Source organism: Microtus pennsylvanicus, chromosome 9 (assembly GCF_037038515.1).
Source record: "Microtus pennsylvanicus isolate mMicPen1 chromosome 9, mMicPen1.hap1, whole genome shotgun sequence".
NCBI lineage: Eukaryota > Metazoa > Chordata > Mammalia > Rodentia > Cricetidae > Microtus > Microtus pennsylvanicus.
The window spans coordinates 71350981-71372806 of NC_134587.1; the positions used below are offsets into that span (position 1 = coordinate 71350981).

A 21826-nucleotide genomic window follows, 5' to 3' on the forward strand; every position below is an offset into this window, starting at 1 on the left:
TTAATCACTGAAGCATTTCTCCAATCCCAGAAGCAGGTATTGAATTAATCCTCAGCAATGTTCTCCACCATCTCCTACTAATCACATAGGGTCAGAGCAATACATAGTTACTACAGCTGAAATTACAGGCCAAGCATGTAACCTTGTATGTTTAGTATGGGTGCTGAGTTAGAGTCAGCCCTGTTCACAGCATCCATAACTGCAACCGTCATCTCTGGCATCTTCACTGGGCTCTGCAGTGTTTTCAATGTGATCTATATAGCAGGCTAGTTGCAAGACTGCCCATTGTTCATATATATGTGTGTGTGAGAGAGTGTGTGTGAGTGTGTTTTTGTGTGAATGTGTGTGTATGTGTGAGTGTGTGTGTGTGAGTGTGTGTGTGTGAGTGTGTGTGTGTGTAAAGGCAAATCATCATAAGGGACCCTGGCATTTACATTTGCCAAAGAAGAGTAAAGTCTTTAGGACTGTCAGAAAAAAAAATAGAGCAAATATTCTCCTCATTTCTCTTGGAAATCCTTTCTTTGGGATTTGATGGCTGTTACTGATATCTGTTCAATGCTTTTGAGAAGGTGGAAGAAGGAGGAAAGTCAGGTAAAAGTTTATTATGTGATTAAAGGGAGTCGATTCTCTGAGTAAAAAGGTTGTGTGCACCTCTATGCTATCTTTCTTTCCTTACTCCAGAGCTGATGGAATTCTAGGCCTCTGAAATAGTGTTCTTTTTATTTTTGTCTTTTTTGTTTTTTGTTTTATCAAGACAGAGTTTCTATTTACTACTGTCCTGGAACTAGCTCTTTGTAGACCAAGCTGGCCTTAAACTCACAGAGATCCACCTGTCTCTGTTTCCCGAGTGCTGTACCTGTATATTGGCAATTGTACATTTCCTGTATTCCAGATTAATAAAATTTATACTATGTTATTCCTAATCATAAGAGTTAAATCATTAATCTGGTATTGCATAATAGGAAATGGAGGAGGATTTTATTCCACCTCTGTTATACATGCTTCTTTGAGGGAAGGATGATACATATCTCTGGTACTTGGGGTGATCTCATTGAGAATGGCCCCAATAGGCTCATAAGTTTAAATTCTAGGTCCCCGTTTTGTAGAACTGTTTGAGAAGGATTGGGAAGAATGATCTTATTGGAGTGGGTGTGGCATTGCTTGAGGAGGTGTATGACTGAGGGATGGGCTTCAAAGCACATTTCAAAAGCACACTCTAGGCCCAGACTTGCTCTCTGTCTACAACTTCCAGATCAGATACAAGTTCTCAACTCCTGCTGCAACACCGTGTATGCTTACCTGCTGCTATGCTCTGTGCCAGGATGATGATCGACTAACCCTCTGGAACTATAGTGAAACCCTAACTAAATGCTTTCTTTTGACAGTTGCCTTGGTTCTGGTGTCTCTTTATAGTGCAATAGCACAGTAACTAATGCAGTACTCTACATGAAGATAAAAAAGGAACTTGGGCATTTCTTCAAAGTGAGATTGAGTTGAGCCAACCGATACCAGGTGGCTGTAAGCACCTCTTCTTATTCTGCTCCTCCAGATATTTTAGCACCCATGTCAGCCCTAGACTCAACAGCATTCTCCACCTTGAAGGAGGCTGAACGTAGAGCTGAAAGAGAATCCTCAGTTCCTGGTAATATCCTGACGAGAGCAGCAAAGTCCTAAGGAAGCTTTATTCAATGAGGATGGACTGCAGCTAAGTCAGGGCTCTGGGGATAGCAGACTGAGGGAAATACAGGGCACTGCCTGCTTTTATAACCACAGGTCACCAGAACAGTCAGGCCTGCTCGGGGTGGGCATTGTTCTTTCCTGGCAGGTTCACATTGCAGAGATAGGAAGCTGAACAGTTGTTCAGTTGTTGGCAACAGACTCTACATGTCCTAACTAATTCCTAACGCATGTGTGTGTATATGGATATGCATGTAAGTGTATGCACATATGTGTTGAAGCCAGTGGACAACTTGGAGTGTTGTTCCTTAGTAGCCATCCACTTTGTTTTTGAGACAGAGTCTTTCAGGGGCCTGGGGCTCACATGTAGGTGCTGAAAATCAAACCCTGGTCTTCACACTTGTATGGGAGGCACTTCACCAACCAAACCAACTCTTTGGGCCCAAGTCTAGTGTATTATGATATAAATTTTCTTTAAAAAGTATTCAGCAATTTTTAGTGATTAATAAGGTATAAGATTTTTTTTAAACCATGCTTTAAAAGTAATTTACTTTGTTGGTCTCTTAATTGAAAGATTACTTTCTCCTAGGAGGTTGAGCAGTTGTTGAGTTGTTGGCAGCAGATCCTACACGGCCTGACTAATTCCTATCTGGCCCTTTACAGAAAGTGTGCTGACCCCAGCTGAAATCATTCACTTCACAGCTTTTGAAGATCAAAGCTGGAGAACAAAGAGCAAGGGAGGAAATGCTGCCCGCTGAACTGAATATGTTATCTGTATAAGATTTCAAGAGAGAAGTAGATTATACACATCCACACTATTTTAATTTGGCATTCATTGCGGCAATGTCAAGGTGAACAAGTAACATTTGTTGAAAGTGTTCTGGGCACTATGCTGGAAAAATTTCAACACAATAGGCATTTGAATTACTCATGTCACGGGAGCTTAGGTTGTCCCCAAGAAGAGGTGTTAGGGGAAAATAAGCAAGTAGCAAGTCAACAGGCTCATGACCCTAGACACTAGAAGGGGAGCTAGCTCCAGAATGGACAATTGATGTTCATTAGTGTCTGGACATAAAAGATGCTAAATGGAGTCCCCTGCTTGATTTGCAGTTTCCCTACAGTGTGAGGTCAGAAATATGTGACTTTGGAGCCGCATACTCTAGGTCTTATGTCTACTGTAAATGGAGAGTCAAAAGAACAGAGCTGGACCTCCTCTGTGCTCACCCTGTAAATCAATGGAGTGCACAGGAGTGTCTGTGCACTGTGTGGCAGGGAAAGTATCTGTTTGCTAAATGACAATTTAAAAATCATAGCTTTCATAACTAGAATAGAGAGTTACTATTCTATATTGTCTATTCTATATGGGCTATGACTAGAAAGGAAAACTCTAGGATGTAAGTAACATGTCTACATAGACTAGAATGAGCTGCAGCACCTGGGTTGCTGGGCAAACTTGTGTCCCTGCTGAGGAAGCATCCTCCCCTTCTCTCCTCTCCTCTCCTCTCCTCTCCTCTCCTCTCCTCTCTCCTTTCCCCTTCCCCTCCCCTCCCATCTCTTTTCCTCTCCTTCCCTCTTTCTTTTCCTCCCAATCCCACAACAAAATTCATTTTCTGGATTCATTTATCATTCTGTGTCCACGTTGATCAGAAAGTGAACTTAACACACTTGTTTTCACAGATGACAAACCAAGAATTCTCTCCTCTGTCAAACTCGCTAAGTTTGGAAACTCTCTAAGTTATTGTCTTTCCTGCATATTCATATTTTTCAATGCTTCCATTTTCAGTATAAACCTTTGCCTTTTCAAAGAGGTATCTATTCTCTTGGGAACTGCCTATTCTCTGTAAATTCATTTTTCTCTGGCAACAGTGCCTCCTCCTGACTTCTGGTTGGAGCCTTCATTTGTGGATTCTGAATCCATTATGAGGCAAAGAGTCGTATTCCATCTTTTCTTGGCAGACACATACCCCCCCCTCCTTTCAGACTGAAAAAGAGTCAGGCATAATGCCTGTGAAAATAGGGAGAAAAAGTGAGAAGGCAAGAAAGAGTAAGCCAAGCATTAAGAAGATAAGAGGTTTTTTTTTTTCCCCTGAAAACAAAAACACAACAAAACAAAGCAATAGTATCAAAGGCAAGGAAAATAAAAATAATGCTGGTAGAACCCACTCTTATCAGCTACTTTGGGGTGAATGGGAATTATAAAATGAAGTTTTGATTTGCCAAGGCCTTATCCACACGAGCCATACCAAACCCAGCACAATCCCGGCTTCTACCACCCATGGGTGTTGCTCTGCAGAGCTCGCCCGTGCCTCTGCTCCTCTGAGGTAATGGAGCTTATGAGGGGTTTCTCTATTCTAGTAGACTCTAGGACAGGATAGCAACTAACCCACACAGTAAGGAGCACATTGTTTAGGTGGTGGTGTGAAGATAACTTTCGTTCACTTAGTGGCAGATCTAAACGTTGTCCTAAAATGCCCTCTAACTTGTATGCAGGTACCCACTCTTGCATCATGCATTAGGGGCTAAGCAGTGCATACCATTTCCTGATGTGCAGAGGACATGCAAGATATTTGTTGCTATGGGTTTATGTACCAGTGTAAGCTATTCATCTGAGGAAGTATCCTCTCCTCTCCTCTCCTCTCCTCTCCTCTCCTCTCCTCTCCTCTCCTCTCCTCTCCTCTCCTCTCCTCTCCTCTTCTCTCCTCTCCATTTACCAGGATAACACAGTGTAAGCTTCTGCCTAAATAACCAAAATTACAAACCTAGACACAGGGCCAAAACCAATGTAGGACTTTTTGGTAATGTGCTCTGAGGCAGAGTGAGATGGCAATAGACACTTGACACATTGATACCAGAGTTGAACTTCATCCAAAAGTGGACAAGAGAATCCAGCAAGATCGCCATCTCACGTGGCTACCCTGGCTCACTTTATTTCTCAGGGTTTGCTAAGTCAAAGCATTTTCAAAAGGTGCCCCCAACCCACACACTGAGACAATGGGGATGTTCTATCGGGAACTCACCAAGGCCAGTTGGCCTGGGTCTGAAAAAGCATGGGATAAAACCGTATTCGCTGAACATAGTGGACAATGAGGACTACTGAGAACTCAAAAACAATGGCAATGGGTTTTTGATCCTATTGCACGTACTAGCTTTGGGGGAGCCTAGGCAGTTTGGATGCTCACCTTACTAGACCTGGATGGAGGTGGGTGGTCCTTGGACTTCCCACAGGTCAGGGAACCCTGATTACTCTTCGGGCTGATGAGGGAGGGGGACTTGATCGGGGGAGGGAGAGGGAAATGGGAGGCGGTGGCGGGGAGGAGGCAGAAATCTTTAATAAATAAATAAATTAAAAAACAAAACAAAAAAAGGTGCCCCCAATTACCTATTGATGCTGTTTTTCTGTGCTAACATCTGCCAGTCCTTGCCTTTGGCATTGGGGGTATCAAACGTAGCACAGATCCTCTGTCGGATGGAATAGGGAATTTTGAAGGCTTTCGGGCCAGTCTGTGCAGGGAAGGTACTGTCCTCTTGTGCGAAGAAAGTGATGGTTTCTCGTTCACTCTATAAACAAGATAAGCGATGCATGGTCAGATCCAGAGGAAAACATTGCTGACATTTTTTTTTACTGTTGTTTTTGAAAATCTGTGTTAAGACACGTGCTCAAAATGCATACATAAAACACACTGACAGGTTCCTTAGTTTTCAAAATAGTAAGGACCCTCTTTAGTGGCCCATCTGTCATGTCCTAAAGATTTACAGAAACCTTCCACAGGGATATCATAAGCCACCAGATCCTAGTATACTGCCTTGCCTGGTAAAGGCAGAATTGAGTGTTTCTTATTTTATTTGATTTTGTTTTATTTTTTAGGGCTCTCGGAGATAGATGAGGATTACTATGAAGAAGCCACCTGGTGACAGATTTGGGTTCAGTATGAGGAATGACCCTCTGATATTCATTGAGGCCAAAGATGAATGGGCTGATCAAAGCAGCAGACGGGGAAGCTGTAAGGGGAGACTGCATGTTAATGCTACAGAAGTTTGTTCTATTCTCAGTCCTGAAGCTGTGTGGCACTGTGATAAATCTTGGTTTTGATTTAAGTTCCCTCAGTGAGACAGATTCTGCCAGAGACCACACTTCCGTGAGCTGTGTACCATGTGCTGGTTGGAAGTTTCCCTGCGTGCCGTCTGCCCACCTGCTTCTAATGGACAGCTGTGCAGTCAGGATTTGCTATGTTAGTGCAACACAACTGTTGGGTCACCATATTCAAAATAAAGTCACAAGGACAGTGTCTGTGAGGTTGCAGCAGTAGCTGATGGGCTCATGTGGACTAACAGAATCTGAAGAAGTCACAAATATCTGGTGGAATGAAGCCCATGATTATTATATGCCATAAAATAAGAGATACAGCTGACATAATTAAAGTACCTAATCAGATAGCTTTGATTTAATTATTCTCCTTTTCCCCTGTGGGTCAAACTTAACTAGGTAGCCTTGAAAAGGAGAAAAGGATAAGTCTTTTGGAATGAATTCTCTCTCTCTCTCTCTCTCTCTCTCTCTCTCTCTCTCTCTCTCTCTCTCTCTCTCCTCTCTCTCTTCCTCTCTGTCTGTCCGTCTGTCTCTCCTCTGTCTCTATGCCTCTCTCCCTCCTTTCCCACCACTCTTTTGCCTGTACTGGGGATTGAATTCAGGGCCTTGTGTAAGACAGGCAAATACAGTACCACTGAGATGCACCCCCAGATTTGGAGGAAGATGGCAATGGCCACGCTGAGAATGAACTGCCTGTGAAGGAGATGTGTAACTAGGAGCTCAAACTAACCTGTGGTCTACGGCCATCATATGGAGCGGGGACGGGCGTTCCACAGGATAAGGAACTGAGTTGTAGCAACAACTTGGACAAGCATGGACTCTGAGCTGCAATAAGAATATTTCCCTAGCCAATCTTCACTCGTGGTTTAGTTAGTGAGATCCGGACCAGAGAACACAGCTATGCCAAGTTTGAACTTCTGTCTTATAATAATAGGATTTCTTTATGGCACTAAATTGATGATAATTTATTATGTTGAAAGAGAAAAGGAAGGCAAGGAGGGCTGAGGGACTGATGATGAGGCTTTAAGCCCCACTCAGGTAGCCTTTGTATGGCATACTGCATCCTTCTTCATGTCCGCACATGGCTAATCACTGTTCTAAGTCCTGTACTGATTTCTCCATGACTCCTGACCTTTTAATGTCTTTCTACTGTGGGCACTGCAGCCATCGTGACCCTCTTCAGAGATTTTCAGATTTGCACAACTCTAAAAATTTAGACTCCTTCAGAGTCTGTCAGCTAAAGAGTCTGGCTGATGGAGAGGTTTTATAAATGTTTGGCAGTGTTTCTTATTTTTTCCATTATCATTGGACATGGTGGCATGGCTTGGGTGTTGAAAACCCAGGATGCCCCAAAGCATATCTAAGATATTCGAAGACAGAACAGCTTCATGGTCAAAGGTATGTGTAAGGTACCGTATCCCCAATTCCCGTTATCATTTCAGTTCTACTGAGTGGTTTCCGTTCTGTTACATACTACATTATAGAACAGTCTTATACAAATTCTTTCAGTGTTGGTGTCTGGTCTGGTCTAATAACAAAAGCAATTTTGAAATCAGTCTTTTTAGATGGCTCTGCAGTAGGACTCTATCCTCCCTGGCCTGTAACTCTGGATGCTATATAACCTTTATTGTCAGCTCCCTAAAGAGACTTCCTGCCATGTCTACAGACTCGGCAGACAGTATAAAAGCTTGTAAAAAGCCACCCACATAATTTGTGGCACACCTGAAACTGCAAGCTGGGATGTCCTAGTAACTACGCCAGCCTCCATTTTACTGCTTCAAAACAAATTGGAAATCCACAGAGCAGAGGGGTTATGAACAATCCTGTGCAGGTGATATTAACACTACGCCTTGGAAATTTATATGAAGGAGAGTCTTCATGGAAGACGTGTTGCAGTTGGCCTTGAAGGATTGGTAGGCATAGACTGAACAGACTTAGGGCTGATAGGTACTTATCCCAGACAGAGTGGACAGTTCTGTTCTGATATATTGGGTGGTTATAAAATAAACCAACTCAGCTTCTTACTGCATAAAATAGGTTACAAGTAGACATTATTTTTTATCATGGTTTGTAAAATTTCTTTTAGCCTCTAAAAATGCAAATCAAGTGGAGACAGCTTCCTTACATATTTTTTCTGACTTGAAGACTAGAGCAGAAAGGAAGAGAGGGGCGAGATGAGCCCAAAGAGGAACGGGGGATAAAAGAATTTTACTCAAGTTAACACTGGAGTCTCCTGTGTGAAACGGTACCAAAGGTATTAACCTAAGGGAAGGTGGCTTGAACGTAAAAATAAATAAAGATCCAGAATAAATAATTATTAGACACGAAATTAGCTTTCAACACTACATGCTACCTTGAATTATTTAGAATAATAGAATCTTGGGCTGGGAATATATCTTGGTTGGTAGAGCACTTTGCTAAAATGGGTAAGGCCCTACATTTAAAAAAAATGAGTATATGTGTATGTGTATGTGTGTGTTCATGAGGCTTGGGGAAAGGGGTCCCTTTGGGTATTTCCCTCAGTTGCTCCCCATCTTATTCATTGACAAAGGGTCTTTCACTGTACTTGATGCACCGTGGTTCTACCAGTTGAACAGCAAGCCCCAGTGGTCCACATGTCTCTGCCTCCATAGTGAAGGGCTTAGAGATGTGCACCACTTCACCTGGCTTCTAACTCCATGCACACTGGGGATCTGAGGTTGGGTCCTCATGCTTCATAGCAAGCGTGTGACCAACTGAGCAGTCACCTACACACTGCACTCTTCAAAATCAAAAACATCAGACTGGATCTCAGACTTCATCGAGACAAGTTAGGATAGTTTAACCCCCAAGAATCTGTTGGTAGGAGAGAAGCCACTTTGAAGCAGAAACCAACATAGAAGAAAGTGGCTTTCCTTTGAAGAATAGAATATATGAGGTTGAATTTAAAACTAAGCACTTTCAAATTTATTACACTTTAATAAGTGGATCCATTTCACTCTTAAAATTTCCAAACTTAAATATTTCCCCTCTACCAGGGTGGCACTTTATGAAACATTTATGATGCATTCTAAAACACATCTGAACCAAGTAATAAGAATGCTGTAGGTACATCCCATTCTCTGAGTGTTTAAATTAAATATGCAGAGGAACAGTAGATTTTCATGCTCTGTACATCTGAGATAAGCGGCTGCTACCTGGCTTGCATGGGGAGTTGTAAATCACCGAGAGATTCCAAGTGCTGTATTTTATAGCAGACAAATTATCCCCCAACTTCCACTACTTTTGGAGGAAAGATAAGAGAATTGCTTAAAGGGGAAATTGTAACATTCAAGATTCTCATTTAAGTCATTTCTACCCAAAACTGTCTTCAATAATATTATATTAGGAAAAAATGATGGGATAAATCATGTGAGGGTTCTTCCCTGTTCCTTAGAGTGTTCCAGGCTCCAGGTTTAGATGGATGGCAGTGTTGATTTGAGAGAGCCTCAGTTACCAGTAGTCATTATGTAATTTGACAGGATTGCATCTAAGAGGAAGGAATTCAGTGCTATGAAAGACTGACACAATTTTAGCCACATAAATTTTAAAGAGATGTAATATTTTGGCTCAAACCTTTTATTTAAGTGTCATTGCAAAGATGGTACTTATTTGGAAAATCCTTTAGAGCGGGCAGACACATGATGGGAAATGACAGATGTAATAGCACATAGAATCAATGTCTCAATGAGTATGATCACTGCATTGACTTACACATACATACCCATGAATGCACATGCTTACATCCCCCATGGTTACTGTCAAATATAGGAAGTTGTTACACTAAGAGAACCCACTCAAGTAAGACAAAGAATGAAGATCCTGAGATGAAATGCTTAGGGGTTAGGGGAACAAGATTAAGAAAAAAATCAACGACATCCATAAAAAGCTACAAAAGTTCCATATTATTGTGTTGGGGTTTACTCAATAGGCCCTGGAGGCTGACCTCTGAAATTTCCTAAACCCCTAAAGTCAGTGTTTCCAGCCTGGTGTCCAGGAAGTGTGACAGCCCTTCAAAACTGGTCTATTATTCCAGGTCATTCATGTCTAGAATGTCATCTTCTGGGAAGCCCCAGCAATCAGTTTCTGAGCACTGTCCATCTTTAGCCCTTTGCTTAAACCAGTTACTACGAAAGTTAGTTTTAGGAAAAGGTAACAGTTGTTATTGACCACTGGATGTGTCCTTTCCCCAGACATTGGAAGGAGACTGGGAGACAGTTCAATGATGGCACACGCAGGATATGCAATCTTTTCCTAACCACCTATAAAATGAACCCTGACATACTCCATCACCCAAATACTGGCAATCTATGTTTTCTTCTTATGTGTGTTAGCATACGTGCGTGTGCTCTGACTTTTGTGGGTGTGCCTGTGTGTTGAAGCCAGAGGACAACCTGAGTATTGCTTCTTCTCAGGAACTATCTGCCTTATGTTTTGTTGAAACAGGATCTCTGATTGGACCTAGAGCTTACCTATTAGGGTAGGGTGGTAGCAAGTTCTATAAATTTGTATATCTCTCTCTCCCCAGAATTGGGATTAGAATCACGCAGCAGCACACTTGCTCTGGGGAGGCTTGCACTGTAAGCTCTTTAAGGACCAAGATACCTCCATAGTTCTTATTTCTTTTTTGACAAAAGAATGAATTGTCACATCACTCCATTTATGTCTTTAAAAACAAAATTACTGGTGTTGGGATGTTTGCCACCAGTGCCTGGGCTCCCAAGTTGAACACTTGCATGATGGTTGGTTGTAATGAGGCTCATTTTGGGGTCCTGAAATACTGTAGTAAGTAAGTAGAGACTTTGAGCCTGAAGTCAAGTCTCTCAGTTTGCACTGTGGTTGCACATCTCATTAGCTCAGTATTTTTAGCAAAGAAGGGCAACCTCCTTGAGATTTTATATCACGTACAATTGGGAATACAGTAATACTTAATCCACAGGGCCGTAATAGCTATGTGACAAATATGAAACAAATAAAACAGAGCCTAAAATACAGGGGCTTTCAAAAGTTATTAGTTGTCCTCTAACACAGAAAATGCTATCACATTAGACATGCCTAAGATGCTCAGACACTGGGCCAAATTCCTGCAGTAAATACTTTAAGCAATTAATAAACCAATCCTTGACAGAATGAAAAAAGCAGTAAAGCATCTAAAAGCAGAAGGCTGTGAACCAATTATTATCAGTCAACAGCATATCTGATGCTATTTTGATACTTCTTTTCCAGTGTCCAGAGATACTGTGATGCTTGTCTTCTTGATGGCTCAATGTCACGGTTAACTTTGAATCATTAGAAAAGAGATCAACAACAAAAGGTAGGAAGGATTGGGTTTCTTGGCTGAGTTTCCTTTGATGTGCTTCACGAATTTAGTTAAGCAATAACGAAAAGTATTAGAGCATGCCAATCCTCCTATTTTGTCCTTCTGTAAATTTCCTCAATAGCCGAAGTTAAAACCCAGCATCTAGGTGATATATATACAAGGTTTTCAAACCTAGAATTCTTTGCTTGACCTGTTAATAGACATGTCAGGCAAGCCAGGTTTGATGCCTCTTTCTTCTGCCTTTTGATGGGTGCACTTGAAAATTAGCTGTTTTGGGTTTTTTTTTGGGGGGGGGTCTCTTTTGTTTCTCATTTTAAAAATCCATGGCTGGGGAGGCATAGGCCCCAGAGGGGAACTTATTACTGTTACTTAGCCAAGTTGTCATGGTGACAAACTGCATTCTAAATATTTATGCTTCTAACCATAGACATGCTATTTAATCAGGAAAGCTTCTCTTTGCAGTGAAAGGTAGTCAACACAGAGTCATGACTGCTCAAGATGGTGAGGATGGGTGGTGGAGACGAATGATCAGCCCTAAATGGGACATTTGTACTGCTCCCTCTAAGGGGCAGGGATGTCACAGAGGGAACCGAAAGAATGTAAGGGCTGGAAAACAGAAAGAAGGGATGTAACATGATACAGTCACTGCAAGCATATCTCACATCAGCTGCAGCTGTTGGCCTGTGCAGGGCCTGACCAAGACTAGGGCTGTCAAATGCAAATCATGGATTGGGCAGGGACTCGGAGAGCCCTACCCCTCCTTGCTGAACTTTTGGTTACTGATGGGTTCTGGGCAAGAGATGTAACTATTTTCAGTTGTGTGTACACTAACAAACCCACCACAGGCGTATGGGCAGTTCCAAACCTGTGGTCAAACAGATGGTCCTAGCTGAAATCAGTGGGTCACAAAATGAACAAACAGAAAGACATGGATATGGGGAGGGGATTTGGTGGAGAGCAGATGACAGGAGTGGGAGGGAAATAAAGGATGAGAAATGAGAGTAACCAGCATGCATTGCACCAGTGATTCTCAACCTGTGGGTCACAACCAACAAAAAAACCACATATCAGATATCCTACATATTAGATATTTACATTAGACTTCATAACAGTAGCAAAATCACAGTTAGGAAGTAGCAAGAAATTAATTTTATGGCTGAGGGGTCACCATAACATGAGGCACTGTATTAAAGGGTCTCAGCATTAGGAAGGTTGAGAACCAGTGCATTATATACATGTTTGCAGCTGTCAGCAAATTTAACCAATTAAAAAAAAAAACTAGAAATAAAGTAAGTCATCTAACTTCAGGATGAACTATTACTAAAAGAGGTTACAATCTAAGAAAAAAAAGTTTTCTATAGCATTTGTTTGTATTTTATCTTGGAAATGTATTGCATTAAATATGCCAGGACTGTTCACGAAAGAGTTTCTAAAAATACCGCGCCCAGATTTCTGGATGTACTTTCCCCATCAAAGCTGCTTTAGTACTAAATGCTAATTGGCAATAATGAATGCAAATAGCGCACATACACATCAGTTAAGACAGCTATCAATTGTAAGACACGATCCTTGGGAAAGCTATCCAGGCCTCAGAAAAACTATTTGGGGAATTAGCAATACTCACTTTGCATAAATAATGAGTTGAAATCAAAATGCAAAGAAGTGATAATGCATTACAGTTATACACATTCGAAGGGACAGAACTTGAAACTGAGTTTTTATGCTGACAAATTTACATGTTAAAATCAGTGGTTCACAAAACAAACCAAAGGACATGGATGTGAGAAAGGGACCTGGTGGTGAGGGGCTCCAAAGATTAAGTATAGATGGCAACTGTTTTCTAAAGCATTATTAAGAATCAGGTGAACAATAGCCCAGTGACCACCTGATTCTCAGCTATTATGTTGATCCACCATGGTCACATGTCAGCAAGTATCCCAGGTCTGCTATGAATTAGGAAACTGTTTGTTTGTTGTAGAAGAATCCCTGTACTCACTCCTTCCCCAAAAGTCTCTCTACAGAGCCTTGATTAGGATCTCAGAAAGGTTGAGGTTCCCTGTTCAGTGGGATGCTCAGTTCTGAGCCTGAGAAAGTGTGGTTTTCCTTGTTGGAAATGAGAGTCAAGAGCCTACATTTTGAAGTTTCTAACAATAGCACAGCCATGACATATATGCGCTCTTTATTCCTACTGTCCCTTACGAAGGGACTCAAGGGACCCACATCCCAGACTTACCTCTAGAATGGATGTCTGCACTTGGAGGATCTGTTCATGGCCTTTGAGCTGCCGGATGCAGATTTTGCAGGACAGCTGGGTGGTGGTGGGTGTGTAGCGCTCTAGGGAGAAGGCACAGTGCAAGGGCTGCCGGTTGCTGCTCCACACTCGGGAGAAGGGGACCTCCTGCAGTGGGGAAGGGTGGACAGGAGAGAGGATGAAGAGCAGAACCCTGCTTCAAGGAACCAGAACGAGAGAGACTTGGTCACAACAATTATGATGATGATGGTGATCATAGCACAGATAATTGCCTAAGTGACTTTGGTGGAATTATAGAAATAATGTTTCAACAGATGCCAGGCAGCACAGAAGTAATTAATGTCAATTCCAATTGATAACATTTGAATTCCTAAGCCATGCTGCAAGAGCTCAGATTTCACACACACACACACACACACACACACACACACACAATTAGAATGGATACCTCTAAAATTTAACCTTTTCTCACTAAAATTTATCTTCTTTAGAAGGATTCTTATACTTCATCCTTCTATATATGCCAGGAATAGAATGCAATTTTCTCATTTAAGTGAGAATTATACTGAGAAATTGACTGGCTAGAACTAATTGCCCATACCACAGACTCATGTAGACTTATGACTTGTATAGGGACAAACACTGTCAGTGTATCTGATACAACTGTACACAACCCAGAAAGGCTTGGAACCCATAGTGGCATAACTATCTAATCACTTATGACTGGTCCTGTACAACATAAATGAGAAATAATAACAATTTAGGTTTTGTCATATGCTCAGTGACTGATATAACTCCGTGGCAAATGTAGGTTTTACTAAACTAGAAAGGAAATTATTCATTTTCCTTAATACTACCTGGAATATGCTAATAAAAGCATTTTGCTTTTACTTTGTTTTGTTGTAATTTTTTGTTTTTATGTGTTAAAAAATATCCCCTTCCTAGTGAAATGTGGCTGGGGACTTGGCAATGACCATGGGAGCCTAGCTTCTAAGAGCCCTCATCATCACTTTTATTTCCTCTGTTTATCACCTCATTAATTTGCTCCTTCATTGCTAAAAATATAATTTTCTGCAATGCTGCAACTGAAAGGTGGCAAGAGATGTATGAGGACTGGAAGCTGGAAACTCTGAAGTGTGGCTGCTGATAGGCCTGTAATGTGTTAGAAGACCACGGCCACAGCTGTAATTATTCACTTCGAGGAAGTGTTTATTCCTAAGCTCTAGTGTTCATATTTATTTGTATAATCTGCTTCCCAATTTTCTCTAAAAGCAATACAGATATAAATCTAAATTTTGGATAGTACTGTGATGTTCAGCTCTGCAGATAGTTTGTCCCAGCCAGGCTTGTTGACTGTTTCCATTCCCTCATTGTGGATAGAAGTCTCAGGTGAAGCCTCATCTACATACCCAATGGCTTCCTGCCATAGTTGTCTACAGCTCTGCCTTAGATGCCTGTGGCCTCAGGGAGGAGCAAGCATACATATAGGCCAAGGGAGACTAGAGGAGGGAGGCTCCATCAATTAAGCTATGGGGAAGCCCTCATGATTGCTGGGTTATGGCTTTTTAGGTGCAACCTGTTGGGGTGTGGAGCACCCCAGACCCCATAAGAAGCATCTAACCTATGTTCTATAATGAAACCCAATAAATACTCACTGGTCCCAAAAAGTGAACTTTGGTGGAACAGTGCCTCTGCCTGTCCTTGGGACTTTAGGAACAAGAGGTGTTGCTTATGTCTCCCTTTGGGAAGGGATTTTAGCAAAAGATCCTTCCCGGAGAATGCATCAGTGATAAATGGATTTTAAAATTTTTAGATTGTGCTATGCTTAAATAGGATACATCGGCAAGCTTTGGAGAAGAGAGAAAAAAAATGAAGCATTCACAATTACCATCCATCTTAGCAAGAACATAACAACTGTGTAGGACTTTTCTTGTGCTTGCTCTTAATCCTGAGTCAAAGAAAAGTCAGGAGACTTTCCTCCGAAGATGTACAGAGAGAGCAGAGGAGGCCTCAAGGATGACTGTGCTTTGCAGCATTCACAACCCCTTCTCCTGAGCCTTCTCCCATTCTGCAATCCATGGGTTACTCCTACTTACTGCTCCAGCCTCCTACACATCTCCCTCTGCCCACTGAACTCGGTCCCATCTGCTTGCACAAGACCAACTGTCATCTCCCTTTGCAAGGCTCTAATAACTACGTCCTGGCATTTATCTCAGCATCAGTGTCTGGCACTGTAGTCCAGAGGCATTCTGCAAATGCTATTTGGCATTTACTTCTTAGGCTTTTTTTTTTTTAACCATCTCTTTTTCATGGTCATTTAGCAAACTTTCCTAACCTCCTTACACCTCACTGGAGCTGAATGAATCCTGTCTCACACGCTTCAGCCTCTAGTCTCTACTAGACAAGCTTGGCAGGGTGTGGGGACTCACAGGAGACTCAAGGGGAAGTCAGTTGATTGGCATCTACCAGGAACAGCATCACGGTCTATCACCTCCAGACATGAGAGACACTGATGTGACCGTTACCTAGCAACTTGGCCTTTACCCCATGATTCCCTTGCTTGATAGCTCACAGAAGACCTCAGTGTCTCACATTATAAATCCAGCCTCCTGCTTGGCCTTCTCAGGCTTCAACCATTTCATGACCTGCCCCTAGTCTCTACATTCTCTGTCTACTAATCTCTCAAGTGAAATCTCCTCTTCACCAGTTGGTTTTGCGGAGCTACTTTGTAAGTCTCCTTCAGAAAAACCAACTACAACACAGAGCTGTCAGATTAACCAGTAGGATTTTTTTGCTAGGACAAATTATATCCAGTCAGTACAGCACAAAGTAAGCACTTGGCTTTCAGGGCTAGACAGAGCTCAGTTCAAAACCTATCCCTCAAGAAAATCTACATTTTCTCCTGTGGATTGGGATCCTTGGTAATGCTCACATTTTCTTTCACAATGGTCCTGAGCACTTCTTTGCAAGTGCCTTCTGTCATATCACTTGCTAAGTTTCCTGTATTTTTTTCCCCAAACACTGGAACATAGGAGATTAACAGTATCTGCAGATAGTCTTTGCTTGTAGAAAGACAAGAGACTCGGCATAAGAATATCTTCTCTCCTATCTCTCTGTGCCGCTGTACACAATCAAAACACTCTGAAATCTGCTTTTAAGACAGTACTGAAGGGATAGTTTTTCATTGTTGACTTGAATAGCAGCTGCCAATAGTGTTCAACAAAACATTTAAAAATGATAGAACTGGAAGCCAGGCGATTAGTGTATTTTCAAGGCAATTGTTTTTGCTTTCATTTACCCCAAAAAAGAACGCAGAGGGGAGGGGGAGAAAAACCCACCCTCTCTCCCAAACAAAACAAAAACAGATCACCAACAATGCTCACTGAGCTGAGAGAAACTTCACAGAAATTGTGCAGAGGACAAAGTATAGCAAAGTTATGTGCGGTTAAAGAATCCCAGAAATGTTTTCATTCTGGTCCCCATTATAATTACGTTCCTAGCAGATGGAGAGAATGCAAATCATATCCTAGAAGGAGATAGACACTGACTTTTGGAAGACTCATAGCATGTTGCAAAGACAGCTGTTTTTCTCTCAGGGACATGACAACCTGACTTTGGGCTTTATCGGTTCTAAATAAATAAATAAATGCCACCATAAAGCTTATCAAAGTTTTTCAATACAGAGTCAGTAAAGACAAAGGGAAATTAGAGTAAAGAAGCATCAGGTCCCACAACCTGTTGATAACAGGGCTATTTAGTTATCTCCCAAGTAGGGCAAGGAGGGGGTAGATGGCAGCTGCAGTGGATTATCAATTATGGTTGTCTTGAATCTTGGGAAGGAAGCATGAAAGAATGTGTCAGTTGGGAATGCTAGCATGATGAATAGAGGATTTTTTTTTAAACCAAGGTCAGTGGGTGCTGCTGACGGCCCCTCCCTTCTCTCACGTAGAAGTTGTGTGACATTCTGCATGATGGATCGCTCCATACCTGGTTGGAAATCAAAGTGATCCTCCTAAACACAGGCCTCATCTCCTTAGAGCTCAGGACACAGACCTAACTCATGCTGTTTCAAAACAACCTGTCATGCAGCTCTTGCTATCTTGACAGGCAGATATTTTTTGAACTCCTCTCTTAGGCTTGTAGTTCCTTGGAAATTCCATCTCCCAGAAAAAAAAAAAATACAGGATACCATCTTGGAATGTGTGCCAATTGTAATATATCAATTCCAAGACTGTCAATTTGCAGTCTGAAAAAAGATAGTAATAGCACCTCCAGCTTCCCATGCTTTGGGCTGGAAGACGACAGGGAGACTTAGTGGTTGAAGAAGAGACCACATCTCAGGACTAGCATGATTTTCTGTTTTTACAACATCTCTCTGAGATAACCCGAGAGAGAAACAAGGGCGGGGGTGTCCCACTATTTCCTAACCACTAATCCCTACTGAATACCCTTTCTCTGCTATGTATACCAAGTTTGTCAGTACACACAACGATCCACATCAGGTCCAAGTAGGCTGACTACAAATCCAACCCAAACTGCTTTGATCTAACAATGTCTGGAACAAATACAGCTCAGCCATTAAGCCCGGCATAATACTCACTCATACAATCTGAGGGACTTAGTAATGGCACGGGCAGAGATTAGTGGGTAAGGGTAATAGAAAGAAAGGAAGAGCAGAATGAAAAGTAATTTGGGGTTAGAAAATTGAAGTAGAAATGAAGACTTGGTGGGAAGTATCCAGTCATTGGGAAAATGAAACTGTTTCTCAGCCTTCCAAGACCCTCCTTATACTAGGCTCAATTACAGAAGGCAAATATTTATACATGTTCACAACCTTCATGGATTCCATTCCACACTAGTAGTAAAGTGCGTTGGATTCCTTGCATTCCAGTGCCCTTTGGCTCTGGTCAGTGCTGTTGCATTCTGGGAGGTCTGCAGGTACCTGCCCTACCTCCCGACCTCCACCCCCTGACCCCTATCCCCGGTCCTATTCTGTTCAGGGTATTCCTTCTGTGTCCCTGGTTCTGGATTTATTGTTAAAGAGCCTACAAGTGGATGGCTTTTTCATCCATCTTTCTTTTTTCCCCAGTATTTAAGCCTTAAATGTAATAGAGACTTGGGACTTAGTGACTTGTAACAGACACAGTGCAAAGAGGCCCTTACAACCTATAAAGATTAATATACATACATGGCTAGAAAGATTTGTCTTAACAATACTCTGAAACTCAATCTGGAAAAGAAACTTTGAATCTGTCTCCTGGAAGGCAAAGACATTTAGGTCTTGAATATCACTGGCACTATGTTGATTCAAGAATCTTCTATCAGGAAATCTGTAGACTGTGCCAAATCAGAGGGGGGATAATTGGGGCCTGGGGAGATGTTCCTGTCACTTTGGACGTTTGAATGTATTAAAACTGTATAGGGAGGAGTGGCTCCCAAAAGTAAGACTTATGAGACTTAAATGGGAAAATGGAGACTTATACCCAATTTTGGATTTCTGCATTTTACAAGTTGGAAATATTGGTGGCCCAGCTTTCTCTGTCATGGAATGTCTGTGTTTTCTCTTTGCTATCTGGTTGGTTCCCGTTCTCAATAACTATTTATCAGTGTAACGAGTGTGTTTGAGTGAGTGTGTACGTGTGAAGTATGAGTGGGTGTGTATGAGTGTGTGTACTACAAGAATGGAAAGGTTAAAAATCCCCACATGCCTCAGCACCCATGTTGAAATATAGGGGTGAAAAAGTCCTGTAACTGCAGATAAGTATGGGTCTCCCAGAAACTATTCCAGGGTTAAGAAAATGTCCTGTCATTTGAAGCAAGGGTGACCTGCTTATGACAATGAAGAGATGTCTCAGACTCCAATGTCAGGATCATAAACTTTGCAGGTATCTTCTTATGATAAGCATAACTGAATCACTCTGAGATGTTAAAAATATCTTTATTGAGAGACATGTGTGTGTGTGTGTGTGTGTGTGTGTGTGTGTATATATATATATATATATATATATATATATATATATATATATATAGAGAGAGAGAGAGAGAGAGAGAGAGAGAGAGAGAGAGAGAGAGAGAGACTCCAGGGAGACTCCCTCTAACCTTTGCTTTTCTCATCTTTCTCATTGCATTTGGCAGCAAGCACTTCACATATGAAGGGGAACATCTTTGTTCTCAGCCACAGCTATCACTCAAAATCATCACCCTGAGACGTTATGCTTTTTCGCTGCTGACTGTGATTAAGACAAGGTCTCACAATGATTGATTTTAATAAAAACAACACACAATCCTTACTCTTAAGCGGTTCGATTTTTCCATCTTAGACCTATACTGAGCAATTCAAACGGAGGAAGGAAGCGGCGCATAACCTGAGAGGCAGGAACTTTTTCTCCCACTTGCAAGGCACCTGTGAATTTAGGTCAGTACCTTCCACTCAAACCATTATATGGCTCAGAGTTTGGAGGTGCGATCCATACAGGAAGGCCTCTCCCAGGTGTACTGGTCACAGCCAAGCTGCGGCTGTAAGAAGGTCCCTTGGCGGGTACCTGGCATGCAGTGAAAGGCTTGATCCTCCAGAGGAAAGGAGGGATGTCAAGGACGGAGATCTGCAGACTGAAGGTATTCCCTTTGAAGTGCAGCAGCTTGGGTTCTTCCAGGAGCTGGCCGCCTTGGTGCCTTTCATCGGAAACCACTTCCTGTGGGAGCAGGAAAGAAAAGAAGAGCCACGCTGAAGCATACGGCTTCTTGTACACTACTGAGCGCACTTGTGACAAACGCACTTCCATTGCCAGAGAGAAGCCCACACTTGGGTTTGGAAGCTGCTGGAAAGCAGGCATTTGGTCATCAAGAGTCAACCATTCTTTTTTTGCTTAGGTTATGCACGCCTGTTTAGATTTATTTATTTTCCGTGGTGTGGGTATGCATGTGGGGAGGTGCAATTTGCAAGAATAATTTCTATCATTTCATCCTGTGAGTTCCTGAGACTGAACTCAGGTCATCAGCCTTGGTGGCAAGTGCCTCTACCTGCTGAGCCATCTTGCTGGTCCTTGTTGAGTTGTTGTTGTTTTTAAATAATGGGCCTCGTTAGGACATTTTCTACATGTACATCCTCAACTTTAATCACAACAACCCCATTCCCCTGCTTTCCCCCTCCCTTCAAAGGTCCCCTCTTCCCACATAGGCCCTTTTGCTACTCTTATAACTTATTTTTTAAAATCTAGAAATTGTGTGAGAATCCATGATTTTTCAGATGTATTATTTCACTAATGGGATACTCATTAGTTTCATCCATTTCTTGTAAATGAAATTTCATTAGTCATTAGGGCTGAATACGCCTCCTCTGTGTATATATGCCACATTTGCTTCATCTATTCAGCCACTGATTAATGTCTAGGCTGATTCTCTAAGTTGGTTATTGTGAATCGTGTTTGCACTGAGCAAGGCCATGTAGGTATCTTTGTGTTATGCTGGCTTTGATTTCTTCATGAGTGCTACCCTTGAATCATACAGTGTATTTTTAATTTTTTGAGGAACGTCCATACTGATTTTCATAATGGCTGTATTAACTTACGTTTCCTCCAGCCTTATGTAGCAGGGTTCCCTCTGCCTTCATCCACTTGAACCAGCATGTGGTATTTATTTTCTTTATGGTATTCCTTCTGACCGCTTTTAAACGAATGGGAACTTTTCTTAAACTAAAGCTCTTTGCTCCCGCACTGACCCAATACCACTGAGTTTCTAGGAGTATATGGATTTCATTTGAATGTGACATGACCCAGGCAGCGGCGGCACACCCAGGGATACACGTTCACAATACAAGCAGACAAAGTGCTCTCTGTTCTGCTGCAATTCTTCACTAAGACAGGCATTATCTAACATTCATTTTTGGCTCAAAATAAATATTGTAGAATATGTGTTTATTTGTAGCAGCATTCATAAGAGTTTTTAAGCCAAAAGGCCAGAAAAAAATAAAACGAAACAAAACAAGTTCTTTATCAAGTTAGCCTGACTTCGGAAACAAGAAATCAAATTTCCAAGGTAAACACTCCTGTATGTTTCACTGAGAGATCGCTATAATTACACTCATGACAAACAAAGCCCACACAGGTTCTACTGAGCAAACACTTAATTGCTTCTGAATTTGTTGTGACCAGAATTACATTGATAGGGCAAGTGGAACAGCTAGATAAATATGTATTCTGAAAAATATTAAATTACTGCAGAAGTCAGGCTTTCAGTGACTAGAGATGAGAGCCCTCCCCAGGTCCATCTGTAAATCACCCTTGACTTACAGTCTCCTTGTAGAGCTCGGAGAAATGCCAGGCCACACAGCCTTTGTGCATTATAGACTCCAAGATGCTGCAATCAGTTGGAAGAAGAGAAGCAAGCTGATGGATAAGCACAACTTGCCTTTCAGTTATTAGAAGCTAAAAGCAGCCCCATGTGTGTCTATCTTCTGCCTTGAGGTTTTGAAGGTTCC

The 21826-nt window shown here is 41.8% G+C and overlaps 1 protein-coding gene across 8 annotated transcripts in view; it reads right to left on the minus strand.

Annotated features, from left to right (window-relative positions):
• Window positions 1-21826, minus strand: part of Unc5d (unc-5 netrin receptor D) — a 517885-nt gene that overhangs the window by 12257 nt on the left and 483802 nt on the right. For 7 of the 8 annotated variants that reach the window (XM_075986467.1, XM_075986466.1, XM_075986465.1 and 4 more), the window contains 3 exons: window positions 19893-20042; window positions 13333-13497; window positions 5057-5235 (listed from right to left, as the gene is read on the minus strand). In XM_075986467.1, the coding sequence (XP_075842582.1) occupies window positions 5057-5235; window positions 13333-13497; window positions 19893-20042 (494 nt within the window). The remainder of the gene's footprint in view (window positions 1-5056; window positions 5236-13332; window positions 13498-19892; window positions 20043-21826) is intronic. The other variant, XM_075986469.1, reaches the window with a different exon arrangement.